General features: G+C 57.9%; 6 protein-coding genes across 6 annotated transcripts; 5 read left to right on the top strand and 1 right to left on the bottom strand.

Moving 5' to 3' along the window:
- Positions 1 to 662: 662 nt before the first annotated feature.
- Positions 663 to 1,580, top strand: SLS55_008905 (uncharacterized protein; the record flags this gene model as incomplete). Its single annotated transcript, XM_066780310.1, has 1 exon — positions 663 to 1,580. The coding sequence occupies one exon, from the start codon at positions 663 to 665 to the stop codon at positions 1,578 to 1,580; it is 918 nt and encodes a 305-aa protein (XP_066629539.1).
- A 509-nt stretch (positions 1,581 to 2,089) lies between these two features.
- Positions 2,090 to 3,218, bottom strand: SLS55_008906 (uncharacterized protein; the record flags this gene model as incomplete). Its single annotated transcript, XM_066780311.1, has 3 exons — positions 2,090 to 2,280; positions 2,347 to 2,577; positions 2,681 to 3,218. The coding sequence occupies 3 exons, from the start codon at positions 3,216 to 3,218 to the stop codon at positions 2,090 to 2,092; spliced, it is 960 nt and encodes a 319-aa protein (XP_066629540.1).
- Positions 3,219 to 4,598: 1,380 nt separating this feature from the next.
- On the top strand, positions 4,599 to 6,669 carry SLS55_008907 (uncharacterized protein; the record flags this gene model as incomplete). Its single annotated transcript, XM_066780312.1, has 2 exons — positions 4,599 to 4,697; positions 4,750 to 6,669. The coding sequence occupies 2 exons, from the start codon at positions 4,599 to 4,601 to the stop codon at positions 6,667 to 6,669; spliced, it is 2,019 nt and encodes a 672-aa protein (XP_066629541.1).
- Positions 6,670 to 7,930: 1,261 nt separating this feature from the next.
- YME1 (i-AAA protease yme1) lies at positions 7,931 to 10,152 on the top strand (the record flags this gene model as incomplete). Its single annotated transcript, XM_066780313.1, has 2 exons — positions 7,931 to 7,939; positions 8,086 to 10,152. The coding sequence occupies 2 exons, from the start codon at positions 7,931 to 7,933 to the stop codon at positions 10,150 to 10,152; spliced, it is 2,076 nt and encodes a 691-aa protein (XP_066629542.1).
- A 1,017-nt stretch (positions 10,153 to 11,169) lies between these two features.
- SCT1_2 (Glycerol-3-phosphate/dihydroxyacetone phosphate acyltransferase) lies at positions 11,170 to 12,099 on the top strand (the record flags this gene model as incomplete). Its single annotated transcript, XM_066780314.1, has 2 exons — positions 11,170 to 11,370; positions 11,437 to 12,099. 2 exons carry the CDS (start codon positions 11,170 to 11,172, stop codon positions 12,097 to 12,099), a joined length of 864 nt encoding a protein of 287 aa, XP_066629543.1.
- Positions 12,100 to 12,104: 5 nt separating this feature from the next.
- Positions 12,105 to 13,674, top strand: SCT1_3 (Glycerol-3-phosphate/dihydroxyacetone phosphate acyltransferase; the record flags this gene model as incomplete). The annotated part of the gene is made up of 2 exons (XM_066780315.1): positions 12,105 to 12,359; positions 12,418 to 13,674. The coding sequence occupies 2 exons, from the start codon at positions 12,105 to 12,107 to the stop codon at positions 13,672 to 13,674; spliced, it is 1,512 nt and encodes a 503-aa protein (XP_066629544.1).
- Between the last annotated feature and the right edge of the window lie 201 nt (positions 13,675 to 13,875).

Genomic DNA, 13,875 nt, shown 5'->3' on the forward strand with positions numbered 1-13,875 from the left:
ACGAGTGCATGCGGCTTCTGGAACGAGTGCTATGGATTGTGTGTATGACTGGATGGAGTTGAAGCTGTACCAAGTCGCTCGACGCCTGGCTTTCTCTTGTCGTTTCCTTGGTCATCTTCCTCCTTTTCTTAGAGCCTTCTACCTCTTCTTATTTCTTCTTTTCTTCATCGCTGAGAGAGCATCTTCGCATACTTATCAAACATACTTACAGATTTGTAATTTCGTACCAAGCTCTCCTATGTCTGAGAGTGAGATGGCGGCTGGCTAAGGGTGTTACGAGTAGCAACAGGCAACAAGGGACGAGCTTGACAAAAGTCCGGGATGTTTGTAAGGCGCAGGGTCAGTTGGGATATCAGGCAGGGGGCCGGGTTTGGGAATTGGAAGCATAGGTTGTTCAATATCGGAATATTTTATCTTCTTTGGGCTAGCTACATCTGGCCGACTTCTCTGCGATCGGATCTTGATGCATTAGTGCATGCGTACCTGCCTATTCTGGCATGCCTTCTATCGGGTAGATCGGATGCCCTTCAGCGGAGTTTCTTCGGACCGGCACTCGCTCTTTCCCGTCCCAACAGAAGGACGGGACCCTGTGCCACTGCCTGTGCTAGCCTTCACCATCGAACGTCCCACAGCTGGGGCATCAGACCAGACGGCAGATAACCATGGCATACGTTCCACCCGCTCTTCGCAGGAAGCTACAGGCCGCAGCCGACAATGGCTCCAGCGAGGGTTGCAACGAGCCTGCCTCCGCCGCCGGAAACGGAGCTCAGCCGGAGCAGCTCCCTCGCGCCGACGATGTGCACGAATTCTATTGGCCTCCGGTGCAACTTGAAGCAGGCGAAGGAATGCGCCCGACCGTTCACAGCACGCTCAACTCCTCCAGCTCTGAGCCGAACAGACTGAAGTATGTCATGCTTTTCCAGGAAGCCAATCCGCGCTGGGAAGCCGATCGCCTCGTCTATGTCAAAACGAACCTGCATTATCTCCCCGGAAGCGAGAAATTTGCCAGTCAGAAGCAGCCTGTCGCGAGTGGAGCCGTGAAGAAGCTCGACGGTCGGACGGACGGCCACTCCAGCGAAGAGCCACTTGTGCCCGCTCCAACGTCGTCATCCAACGAACCCTCTGGCTCTACTCACACGCCGAACTTGACTGACTATCAACTGGAACCCATCGCCGTCTTTGAGCAGGTCGGCAACCGGAGCGGAGGTTTCCGCTTCATCGGCTACCATAAGATCGCCCGCTTGCAATTCCTTGAGCCTAAAAGCGGTGATCTGATGCGTATGCTGGAGCAGAAGTTCAGTGTCACCAACAAGTTTGGTCGCGTGTCCCAGCAACATCGTAGCCCTGCGTCATGGAAGGCTAGTCTCGAGCACCGATGGGTGGTCATGCAGCTGGAGAAGGACGAGGAGGCCGAGAAAAGCTTGTCGCCGCCGGATGTCAAGATGAACGACGAGAGGAATAGGGAACCGAGGACAAAAAATCATGGCCCGCGGAAGAGCGTGAACGAGTTGCTCAAGGAGATGAGGCTGGGAAAGTCGCAGGCTGAAGCCGTGGCCGACGATTCGGAGCAGCCAGCTTGAAGTTGGAGATGAAGACAGACGAGCTCCTTTCCTATCCGATTGTTGGCTTGAAAGTCCTCGAAAACGAGTGCGAGGCATTTAAGCTATTCGCCGGTCGACTCAGATTGCTTTCGAGGGAAGTATGTGGCTTTCAATAACGGAAACCAATGACAGACGGGAACAGACATGATTGACGGCCATTCAACACCACTCAAAATGCTTGCAACAATAGACTTTGCCGAATGTGGGCTAAAATGATGGCTCTGAGCACCTGATGAGCAACCGGAAATCCTTCTTTGCTGACTATGTCATCGCTCTGCGGAGATAGTTAGAGGTAGGTAAATCTGGATTGCCTGCTGCCTTCTTCCACGCTATCAACTCAACGTTCTTTGCTCTAGATGTGAAACCACTTCTAGTCTCTACGCTTGCGTCACTGGGCATTACCTTCAAGATAAGATTCGGTCACGCATGGAACAAGACAAGCGGGTTTGGTGTTTCCAATGTTCATTAAAGTCGTTACGGTTAGTACCTTAAAAGGTTGCCTTGTCGGCAACCTTATGCGTGACAGCCCACTCCCGGACCCTGTTCCAGTTCCTGCACACGTGCTGCGTCTGGTAGTCCGGCTCAAATTTCCCGTCATCGCCCGGCTGCTCTTGGTACAAGATGACACCGACATCGGCCTCGCACATGACCTTCATGCGGAGGGCCTCTATGCAGTGGTCTGTCGCATCACAAGTCAGCCCAACCAAGTCCAGTGCAAGGGGAGAAAAGAAATCATTCCACTCACCCAGATGGCCCGTCAGCTTCTCCTCCGACGCGGCCAGGTCGCCGTTGTCCAACGGCTCGTAGTGGTCCTTGTGCACGAACTTGCGGATGAGGTTCAGGCAGTGCAGCTGGTGCACGACGGCCAATTCCATGCGCCAGCCACTCGCGCCAGTCGCCGCGTCTGTCACACGCAGCCGGTCGAGCGGCTTTTCCAGCGCCGCCATATCGGTCTCGTCGACCATCTGGTCGCCCACTATTTTTCCACTTCGTCAGTTTTCTTTTTCTCTCCTCGTCCGGTATGCAGCGGTAAGGGAAGGGGTACTATGATTGGGTTGAGGTGGGATGACAATACTCACTGTGCGTTGTAACATGCTCCCAGGCCTTGTCGGCCTCCGGGCCTGCGCCCACGTAGGGGGTTTTGGCGCCTTTAGAGTTGTTAAACGTCACGGCCTCGTACTCGACTGCGCTCAGCGCGGGCGCTGCGACAAGCCGAATAATCAGTAAGTGCGCCAACCGATTTGCGCGTCTGAACAATGACTCACAATACGCATTGAACTGTTGCACAAAGGTCCCAACCGACGGTCCCATGGTTGCGCCCAGGACGAAGAACATCAACGACATCAGGAAGAGGCCGGCGTGCAAAGCCCACAGCCACACCGGGCCGAACCTCGGGCGCCGGCGCCGCCTGCTGCCGCCGTTGCCGCCACTCTCGCGCAGATCGTCATTGTCGTCGTCCTCGCTCAGGTCGACCTGGTCCAGTAGCGTGGAGTCTGTCTCTTCCGACAACCGCGCGTGCACCATCGTTAGGCCCTGCTTCTCTTGCTCTTCCGAGCTGATTATGTGAGAGTACTTCGCCCTCGATGCGTCATTGGTGGAGTTTTGACGTCTGTCCATGATGAGGTGGGGAAAGTAAAAAAAAGTTTGCGCCTGTTTGCGATGTCGTGCTGATGCCTAAGGTATTGGCAATGCCTTGGAAACGGGTGACCAGAGATCCGGCGATGAAGAATGGGAAATACGGGTGTGTTGAGAGTGTATGCGCAGGGTTGGGGAGGTTTGAGCCAAGACAGCGGGGGCTTATGCAGATATACATATCACTTCCTCATTGCTCGTCGCGAATGGGCCGGCTCTCATTCGCTAGCTCGCTTGCCAGCTCCGCTGAGTCTTTCGATTCTGGGCCATTGTTGGAACGCCGATCTGCAGTCTGGGGCAGCGCTTGCTGCCTGAGCAGTTTGACCTGGCTGTGCAGTCGCTCGGAGGGTTTCAGCGCACGAGAAAATGATAGGGAGAGAACAGCCATCGTGATTTGGACCGTCGGGCGACTTGGTGTTGTGAGACTGAACGCAGACAGTACTGAAACGAGTGGGGTTGGTGATGGACAGGGGTCTGATACAGGGGTTGCGCTGCGCCTTAGCGGGAGCTTATTCGCACCCACCCACGTTAATCTGACTGGCTTAACGGCGTAGGTCGTTATGGCTGTAAGGCGCAGTGGCCAGAAAAACACATGCCAGTGGCCCAATGGCGTGTTTGGATGCAAATTGAGCGCACATCCTCACCAGCTTCCGAATTCGATCTGCCTCCACGTGCCGAGGCCGGACACCACAGCAAATTCGCAGGCTCGTATAAGGGCATATCATCCAGCGCTTAGAATGGAAAGGGGCAGACTCTGAGACATCGGTAGGCCTCCGGTCGATCTGCAGATTGGGTTGTTCGCTTGGCTTCCGCAGCCACCCCGCCGGACCAGTGTGATCTGCACGGAATATCGAGACCCGAGTGAGACCTTATGCATCACATCTCTTGCCTTATATGGGCTCTTCCTCCGCCGTCTGGTGCGCTTGCGGGGTCAGAAAACTGGAGACTTACCACCTTGGCAACCGTTCGCTGTTCGAAGCCCACAGACCCCTCGACCCGTAGTGCACGAAGTGGCGTTGACCATGCCGTGATTGATTGGATCGTCACCCACCGTTGCGCTAATCGCCGTCACGTCCGCAGCCGCAAGGCCGTTCGTGATTACTGCAGGGCCGAACGGTGGGATGCTCGTTTGCCAACGAGTCACGAATGACATAGCCACGCCCGGCAAGGCATACACTTAAGAATGCTGCCTCTCCACCGGGTTTCCTCCTCAGCAGCAATCAAGTTGACCTTGTTCTGTCTCAGTCGTTGTTCTTCGCCCCGCCTTGCCCGGCTTTACTTACGACTTTCTTCTTTGGGAGACATCCTAAATTTCACTCACTGCGGGTCAGATCCTACTTTTTCTCTCTTTTTTTCACTGCAACCATGAAGTTCCTCATTACTCCTAATTTGCTCGCCCTGAGCCTGCTCACGGCTCCCGGCAACGCACTTCCGCATGGCAACGGGCTCGAGAAGCGCTTCGTGGTACGTTCATCCCGCTGCAAGAACCCTATCCCAGCTTCTAACATGCGCACAGGACACCGCGAACAAGGCCGCCCCTTCAATGATCTCAAGAGACTCTCTCGTACGTCGCCAAAATACTACTTCGAACGCATTCCAGGGGTTTCCCCGGGCTGTCGCTCCCGAAAGCAATTCCAACAATCTCCAGGACATCACTCCCGAGGAAGGCCTCGCCGCGAACCGGAGGGCCCTGCATGTCCGTTACCCAGAAGGCGCAGCTGAAGCCGATGCTGCCGCCGCCGACCCCGCTGCTGCCAAAGATACTGCTGCCGCCGATCCTGCCGCTGCCGACCCTGCCGCTGCCGACCCTGCTGCCGACCCAGCTGCCGCCGAAGCTCCTGCTACCGAAACCGCTGCCGCGGCCGACCAAGCCGCTGCCGCCGACCCAGCTGCCGCCAAGGCTACCGAAGCAGCTGCTGCCGCCGGTCAAGCAGCCGCCGACCAAGCCGCTGCTGCCGACCCAGCTGCCGCCAAGGAAACTGCTGCTGCTGCTGCGGCCGACCCCGCTGCGGCCGCTGCCGCTACACCCGCTGCCGATCCCGCTGCTGCTGCAGCGACCCCTGCGGCCGATGCAGGAGCAGCCGGCGCTGACAGCGGCAGCGGTGGTGGCCTCCTGAGCGGCCTGCTCGGTAAGCTCACTGGTGCCGACGGTGGCGATGACGCTGCCGCCGCTGCTGGTGGAGATGCTGCTGGCGGAGATGCGGCCGGAGGTGGCGGTGGTGCCCTTGGCGACTTGCTCGGTAAGCTTACTGGCGGCGACGATGCCGCCGCCGCTGGCGGTGATGCTGCTGCCGGCGATGCTGCTGGTGGCGATGCTGCTGGTGGCGCGGCTGCTGATGCTGCGGCTGGAAAGGCTGCCGACGACGGCAGTGGTGGCGGTGGCCTTCTCGGTGGTCTCTTGGGAGGCGGAGGCGGTGGTGGAGGCGGTCTTCTGTCAAGCCTCGGACTCAAGGAACGCTCCCCTCAAAATGGCGGCCTTCTCGGCGGCGTCGGTGACCTCGTTGGAGATGTTACGGGCGACGTCGGACTGAAGAAGCGGTCTCCTCAGCCCCAGGGTGGTGGGCTTCTCGGCAACGTTGGCGACCTCGTGGGAGACGTCACCGGTGATGTCGGACTCAAGGAACGCTCTCCTCAGAACGGTGGTCTTCTCGGCGGCGTCGGTGATCTTGTTGGAGACGTCACTGGCGATGTCGGTCTGAAGAAGCGGTCTCCGCAGCCCCAGGGCGGTGGGCTTCTTGGCAACGTTGGCGACCTCGTGGGAGATGTCACCGGTGATGTCGGCCTCAAGGAACGCTCTCCTCAGAACGGCGGTCTCCTCGGCGGCGTCGGTGATCTTGTCGGAGATGTTACCGGCGATGTCGGTCTGAAGGAGCGCTCTCCTCAGCCCCAGGATGGTGGAAATGGCGGGCTTCTCAGCGGCGTTGGCGACCTTGTCGGAGGCTTGACTGGCGGCGGTGGAAGCGGCGGCGGTGGTGGTGGAGGTCTCCTGGGAGGCCTTGGTCTGAAGGAGCGCTCTCCTCACAACGCCAAAGTCAACTCGGACGCGAACAACAACGCCGACGCGAACCAGAAGTTCCCGACTCTGAACACTAGAGCGCTCCTCAACACGACCGAGAACAGCTTTGGCAGGAGGGCTGGCGGGAGCAACTCGACTGCGAACGCGAACACGGCCAACGCCAATGCCAACGCCAACGCCAACGCCAACAAAGCGCGGAACCCGGGCCCGAACTCAATGTGTGGCCGATCTTTGAAGCTTTTCGAGCGCGACCCTACCAAGGATCACATTGCCGCTGCTGCCATCAACTGCGCTCGTGCAGTGCCGGCTTCTTCTTCGGAGAGCATCGTGGATGTTTTGAAGAGGGACGTCATGACCATGAACAAGCGCGAAGCGAAGCGTGCTACGGGCGGGGCCACGTCTGAAGAGGGTTCAGTCTAGACTGATGCCGGAATATGGCTCAGTATGGAGACTCGGAGGCAACGGCCCTGCGCCGTCGACCAGCGCAGAGGGCGAAGCTGTCTGTTGACTATGAGAGCAGCGCCGAAATCCGGCCAGACTCAGAGGTATAGTCGGGATTCTTCGTGTGTAAATGAATGACGGGACTATAGCTGCTGCTGCGGAACACAGCCGGCAGGTTGGGAAAGTGCTCGAACAGTCGTTACACCTCATTTTCTTGTATCGTAAAGATGGATATCCACAATGTTGAATAGTTGGGCAGAGTAATGTAGACGCAGCAGGAACCAATTGTCCGATCAAATCGTTAGTTACGTGCAGGGTGAAGTCCGTGTAGATGTTGTCCCAGTTCAGTGTAAACTTGACTCGATCGGTGAAGCAGCCTTGGCTCGCTCTTGACTCTGTACTCGTGGAAAAAAGTGACGGGAGCGGTGCACTGTTGGCGAGGCTCCAACGGGTGGAGAGGGCTTCGGGTGGGGCGCATCACGTGAGAAAGATGCAATGGCTCTGGGAGCTGTCAAGCATGACGGGCGAACCATGGACGGCGAGGATAATCTGGGGTCAGCGGAGCGGAGGAGAGGGGGTCGGGCAGGGTCGGATCACGCTTATATTTCGGAAGGAGCCAGGCTGATGAGCGCCAAGGCCGGTGGTGCTATCGGAGCCGCGGCGGCGACTCTTCCACTCTCCTTCGTCACCACATCACACCCGCCAAGTGCGAGTGGCCACCCTCTCACTATTCTCTACTTCCATCAATTCCGCCCCCGCCATATTCCCGCCCTTTCTTTGGGCTACTGTCTTTCCTTATTTCTCCGCGGCATCGGCCGCTCCTCAAAACAATCATGGCTTTCCACGCTTCGGTCAGCCTGCAGGTGCGCTCAACACCCACCGCCCCAGCCTGATCCTGACCGAACTGCTGCTAATGTCTCACATAGAGCGTCGCCTCTGCTGTTACCGAAGCCTGGCCGTCACTGTCTGCTGTTGCGCAGACTCCGTGGCAACTCGTCGCACGTCGCGCCCGACCTTCCGAACCCGCAAGAGACCGCCGCCCGCTACTCGACGCATCCAAGGCGCACAAGTCAAACGTCTGCTATGGGACTCTTTCGGAATTAGCGGTTGCTGATGGAAGACAGCCTGTCGTGCCCGAATGTCTTACTTCCGTTCCGCTCTCTGCTCTGCGCCTTCACCCGTCGCCGGAAGCGCTCGGTGCACCGCAAACAGTAGCCGCCATGGTCTCTCAAGGCAAGTAATGCACTGGGTGCGCAACATTTCTGACAGGTTGCTAACAACCGCACAGTGCCGGCTCACACCCTCCGACGCTTCAGTCCTCTATCCCGCGCTTTTCCCTCGGTTTCGAATAGTTCTCGGCAATACTCCACACTTACGCGGCTCGCTCCTTTCAAGCTGAACCTGGTCTCGAGGCCCGGAACTGTTGGCTTGACCCAGCAACGCAGTATCTTCGGCGGCAACACTTCACGTAACGTCCTGGCTCACATGGAACAAACGGCAAACAACAACCCTGGTAGCGCTAGCGCTCAGAACGCATTTTATGCTGCGCTTCTCCGCGCCAATCTTCCGCAGATCGTCGTTGAACGGTACGAATCGGGCAGATTTGCTACGAATGCGGCATGCGACGCGCTGTATACTCGGGGTCTGGAAAGACTTGGTCAGTCGGACAAGGCACCTAGTCTTCAAGGTAACAACGGCACTGCCGGGCAGTCCTCTGGTCTTGGAATGGACCAGATTTCGGCTATCGGTCAAGCGGTTGGTGCACGCGTCCGTGGTGGCAATGTTGCCACCGCTCGTTCCGGATCCGGTGAGAGGGCCAGCCCGTTATACGTCGTCGTCGAAGAATCCACCGGCAGCACCATCTTCAAATGGGTCAAGTTCTTCTTGTGGTTTGGCCTCCTTACCTACCTTTCCATGGTTTGCGTGACGATGATCATCGAGGCCAGCGGAATGCTGCAAAGACGTGGCGCTAAACAGGACATGGAGGCGAAGCCGGAACTTCAGACTACCCGATTCAGTGATGTCCATGGTTGCGAAGAGGCCAAGGAAGAACTCCAAGAGCTCGTCGATTTTCTCAAGGCGCCGGATAAGTTCAACGCTCTCGGCGGCAAGCTCCCTAAGGGTGTTCTCCTTGTTGGCCCTCCCGGTACCGGTAAGACTTTGCTGGCTCGCGCAGTCGCCGGAGAGGCCGGCGTCCCGTTCTTCTACATGTCTGGTTCGGAATTCGATGAGGTGTATGTCGGTGTTGGTGCCAAGCGCGTCAGAGAGCTCTTCGACGCGGCAAAGTCCAAGGCGCCTGCCATCGTCTTCGTCGATGAACTCGATGCTATTGGTGGCAAACGCAACGACCGTGATCACGCATACGTCAAGCAGACTCTCAACCAACTTCTCACGGAGCTGGATGGCTTTGAGCAGAACTCTGGTGTCATCTTCATTGCTGCTACTAACTTTCCGGAACTCCTCGACAAGGCCCTTACCCGCCCTGGACGATTCGACCGCAATGTGACTGTCCCCCTTCCGGATGTTCGCGGTCGTTCTGCTATCCTCAAGCACCACATGAGGAACGTTCAGATTGGCACTGACGTCGATGCGGACGTAATTGCTCGCGGTACTCCCGGATTCAGCGGTGCTGAGCTTGAGAACATTGTGAACCAAGCTGCAGTACATGCATCGAAAAACAAGCAAAAGCGCGTCTCCATGATTGATTTCGAATGGGCTAAGGACAAGGTTCTTCTTGGCGCTGAACGCCGCTCTGCGGTGATTCAGCAAAAGGACAAGATTGCGACGGCTTACCATGAGGGCGGCCACGCGCTCGTTGCCATGTTCACCAAGCACTCGGATCCTCTTTACAAGGCTACCATCATGCCTCGCGGCCATGCTCTCGGCATCACCTTCCAGTTGCCTGAGATGGACAGGGTGAGCCAGACAAAGCTGGAGTATCTTGCTCACATCGATGTTTGTATGGGAGGCAAGGTCGCAGAGGAGCTCATCTACGGGCCCGATTACGTCACCTCTGGTGCTTCCAGCGACATTCAGAAGGCCACTGCCATCGCTTACTCGATGGTCACGCAGATGGGCATGAGCGACGAGCTGGGCAACATTGATCTGTACAGCAACTTCTCTCGGCTCTCCTCGGAAACAAAGAACAAGATCGAGGACGAAGTCCGCAAGATCCTGGATGCGTCGAGAGAACGCGCAAAGAAGCTGTTGACGGAAAAGCGCGAGGAGCTTGATCGTCTTGCTGGAGCGCTGGTCGAGTACGAGAGCCTGTCGAAGGAGGAGATGGAGAAGGCGGTGAGAGGCGAAAAGATTGGCGATAAACTCAAGAGCGAGTTCCAATTGCCAATCAAACTCCCCGAAAGTCTGATGCCGCCTGCATTACCAGGCAGTGGCGACCAACCCGGCAACTCGCCGGCTCCAGGCTCCGGCATCCCCGGTGCCAACGGCATGAACGAGAGGTGAGGGGCAGCTGCAGGTAGACTGTAAAAGCGAATTGTACGAGAATGATATAGGACAGGATGGTACCAGGGCACCGGGCCGCGGTCTCTGCGGCTACTGCAAGGCGCGTGGCGTTTGCGGGTACGTACAGGGAAAGCGCTTCGCTCCCGGGGTTGAACAGCGATGAGGAAGAGCGACCTTCTCTGAGCATCGATTTTAGCGTGCGATGTGCGGCCTTGGGAAAAGAGAAGCAGATAGCATAGCATCGCAAACATTAGCGTGCGTCGGTAGAGACACAGCCGGGACCGGCATCCGTCATGGTGATGTCTAGGTGATGTCTGGCGTGCCACTGAGATGTGCCGACGGCGACGGTGTTTCTGCACGCACGGCACCGGGCGGGTGGAGATGCAAGCTGACGATGATGTGCAGGCCCGCCGCGCACAGTCGCACAGAAGCAGCTGGAAGCGAAGCATCCGGGGAAGGCACTCGTGGGCGCTGGCCTCGCGGGCCAAACCGCCGGCCCGCCAATGAAGTCGGCTTCGTCGCATTCTTGTTGAGACGTGCTGCGCGCCTCGCCAACATTTCCCGCCCGTCTGCAGTGCTGCCGCGTCTCCGCAGCGCTTCTCCAGCTCTCACACCTCGGCGTGCAGGGGCCTCTCCGGTCGAACGCGTGCGTGCGTCGCATCCCGCCGTGGCGCCGCGATAGAGAAAAAACACAGCACATGCTCGCCTGGTGGGGTACCGTGATCCTGCCATATTTAAGCGCAGCTTCTATACCGCCTCGCGCCGCAACCCCCTCCTCATCCGGTGCTGCCCTCCGCGCCATTCCTCTCTTCGCTTGCCCTCTAGGCCGCTCTCCGATCCTGGAATCACACAACATCTCGCCACAGCACCCTCCGCTCGGCTCCCGCTAACACGTCCCGTTCCCGCGTCCGCTGCCGAGCGCGCCCCGGGCCCTTCTATAAGAGGTAGCTTCCCCTGCGCCGCTGCTCCGGCGAGGCGTTCCGACATTGCTACGCCCTACATACAACAGTCGGCACCATGCCGCAGAACAGCTCGGCCAAGGGCCGCAAGTCGGCCGGCCAGACGCTGGCGCCGATGAACAACTTCATATACGACTTTTTGCTCTGGACCTTCTCGATCCTCGTCGATCTATTCTTCAGGGAAGTCCACCCGCGAAGCTCTTGGAAGATCCCCCGCAGCGGCCCCGTCATCTTCGTGGCTGCTCCTCATGCAAACCAGGTAAGCAAGCAGAGCCCCGATTTCGGTGGCTTGTAGGCTTTGGGGGGGAGCTGACCAGAGACGTAGTTTGTTGATCCCCTCATCCTCATGCGCGTCGTGCGTATGGAGGCTGCCCGCCGCATCTGCTTTCTGATCGCCGAGAAATCCATGCGGAGAAAGTTCATCGGATGGTTCGCTCGCAACGTCGGCGCTCTGCCCGTGGGAAGAGCTTTAGACAGCACAAGGCCCGCCCCGGGCAAAGTTTACCTTCCCGATCCCGTCAACGACCCCACCCTCGTCCGCGGTGTGGGGACCAACTTCGAGGGCAAAGACTTCCAGGTTGGGGGCTTGGTTGTGCTTCCCTCGGTCAACAATACTGCTGCAAGCGCGGAGATTCTGGAGATACGTGGGCCGGAAGAGCTGCGTGTCAAGAAGCCGTTCAAGGGCGGGGTAGCATTGCGCCAGCTGACAGGGCGCGAGGATATCAGCGATGAAGGCAAGATCATGAACGGTAATGGCACGGCCGCTCTGGCAGAGGGATTTGAAGGCATCAACTTCAAGGTCGCTCCCAAAGTGGACCAGAGCAAGGTTTACGATGCGGTTTTTGAAAAGCTCAACCAGGGCGGCTGTGTTGGCATCTTCCCGGAAGGTGGTAGCCATGACCGTACAGAGCTCTTGCCCCTCAAAGGTAGGGTCAATTCCGATGCATCTGGGCGAACGGCCACTAATGCGGGTGGACAGCTGGAGTAGCGATTATGGCTCTTGGCGCTCTGGCCGCCAACCCGAATAGCGGTCTGAAAATCGTGCCTGTGGGTATGAACTATTTCCACGCCCACAAGTTCCGCTCAAGGGCTGTTATCGAATTCGGTACGCCGGTCGAAGTTCCTCAGGAGCTCATCGAGCTGTACAAGCAGGGAGAGCGCAGAGAAGCTGTGGGCAAACTCCTGGAAAATGTTTACAATGCTTTGGTCGCCGTTACGGTAACTGCGCCAGACTACGATACACTGATGGTATGTGTCTCCGGTTATCAATTCAGGAGGATCGTCCGACGTCTAATGATTTTTGCAGTTGATCCAAGCTGTTCGCCGCCTTTACAACCCGAAGGGCAAGAAGTTGCCTCTTCCCATGGTCATTGAGCTCAATCGTCGGCTTGTGAAGGGTTACGAACGATACAAGGATGACCCCCGTATCGTCAACCTGAAGCAGTCGGTCCTCGCGTACAACAAGAAGCTGATGATGCTGAATGTTCGCGATCATCAGGTCGAGTATGCGACATTCTCCATTCACAAGGTTGTATTCATGCTGCTGTACCGTTTCAGCAAGCTCCTTCTGCTGTCCATCGGCGTGCTGCCCGGACTCATCCTATTCGCGCCGGTCTTCATCGCCGGCAAGCGTATTTCTATTAGGAAGTCGAAGGAAGCGTTGGCAGCCTCGACGGTCAAAATCCAGGCAAAAGACGTGGTGGCAACCTGGAAGCTCCTTGTATCGATGGCTTTCGCTCCGCTCCTCTACAACTTCTACACGATTCTGCTCGCCTCTTGGACCTACCGTAACCGTATCCGAGGCCTTGTGCCGGAATCGGTTCCAATTTGGGCCGTTTTCATCTGTGGCTGGATCCTCTTCCCGACCATCACATACGCAGCTCTCCGTTTCGGCGAGGTCGGAATGGACATCTTCAAGTCACTGCGACCACTGGCTCTCTCGCTTAATCCTTCGTCCAGCAACACGCTGCACAGGCTGAGGGTGATGAGGGCGGACCTAGTGCGTGAGCTGAACGACGTTATCAACGAGCTAGGCCCCGAGATGTACCCCGATTTCGACCATGCCAGGATCGTTGCGGACCCGTTCCACGACGAGTCTCCAAAGCTCGAGCACTTCAAGCGGCGCGACAGCGAATACTCCCTCGAGTCGATGCCTTCGTCTCCCAGCCAGTCGCACGTCCATGTCACCGACACGAGCATGGGCAGTGGCCTGACGGCGGACGGACATCTGCCGCGTAACGAATCGTTCAAGAACCTGGGCAACATTGCGCTCTTCGCAACGCGGCCGACGACGCCAAGCAAGCCGCGGTCGAGAACCAACTCCAGCGGGGGGCTCGCGGGGAGCGGGGGCTTCCCGCTGCAGGGCTTCAGCACGCTGGACAGCTCGGGGGGCTTCGAGGAGGTGAGCAAGAAGATCCGCGGGGCGATGCGCGAGAGGGGGCAGCGGCGGAGAAGTAGCAACCCCACCAACGAGTGGGAGCTGGGCAGCGGCAGCGGGGCGACGACGCCGGGCAGCGAGGTCAGCGGATTCAGCGGGTTCACGGACAGCAAGAAGGAGAAATAGGGGCGGATGGATATTCAGCATGGTGTCTGGCGTTTGTTTCGCGGGATGGGGATACCAGCGGGTTGGTGTACATAGAATAGGCCGAAATATGGAGCCGGGTGTCTCAGGCACGCACTTGTGGGTGGCGCCGCGCTAGAGAGCTGTGCGCGCCGTTTCATGTCCCGGACGCAGGGCAAAACCTGGGACATGTGAAGAGGGCGC

This window comes from Diplodia seriata (assembly GCF_021436955.1).
Source record: "Diplodia seriata strain FDS-637 chromosome Unknown scaffold_9, whole genome shotgun sequence".
In the NCBI taxonomy this organism is placed as follows: Eukaryota; Fungi; Ascomycota; class Dothideomycetes; order Botryosphaeriales; family Botryosphaeriaceae; genus Diplodia; species Diplodia seriata.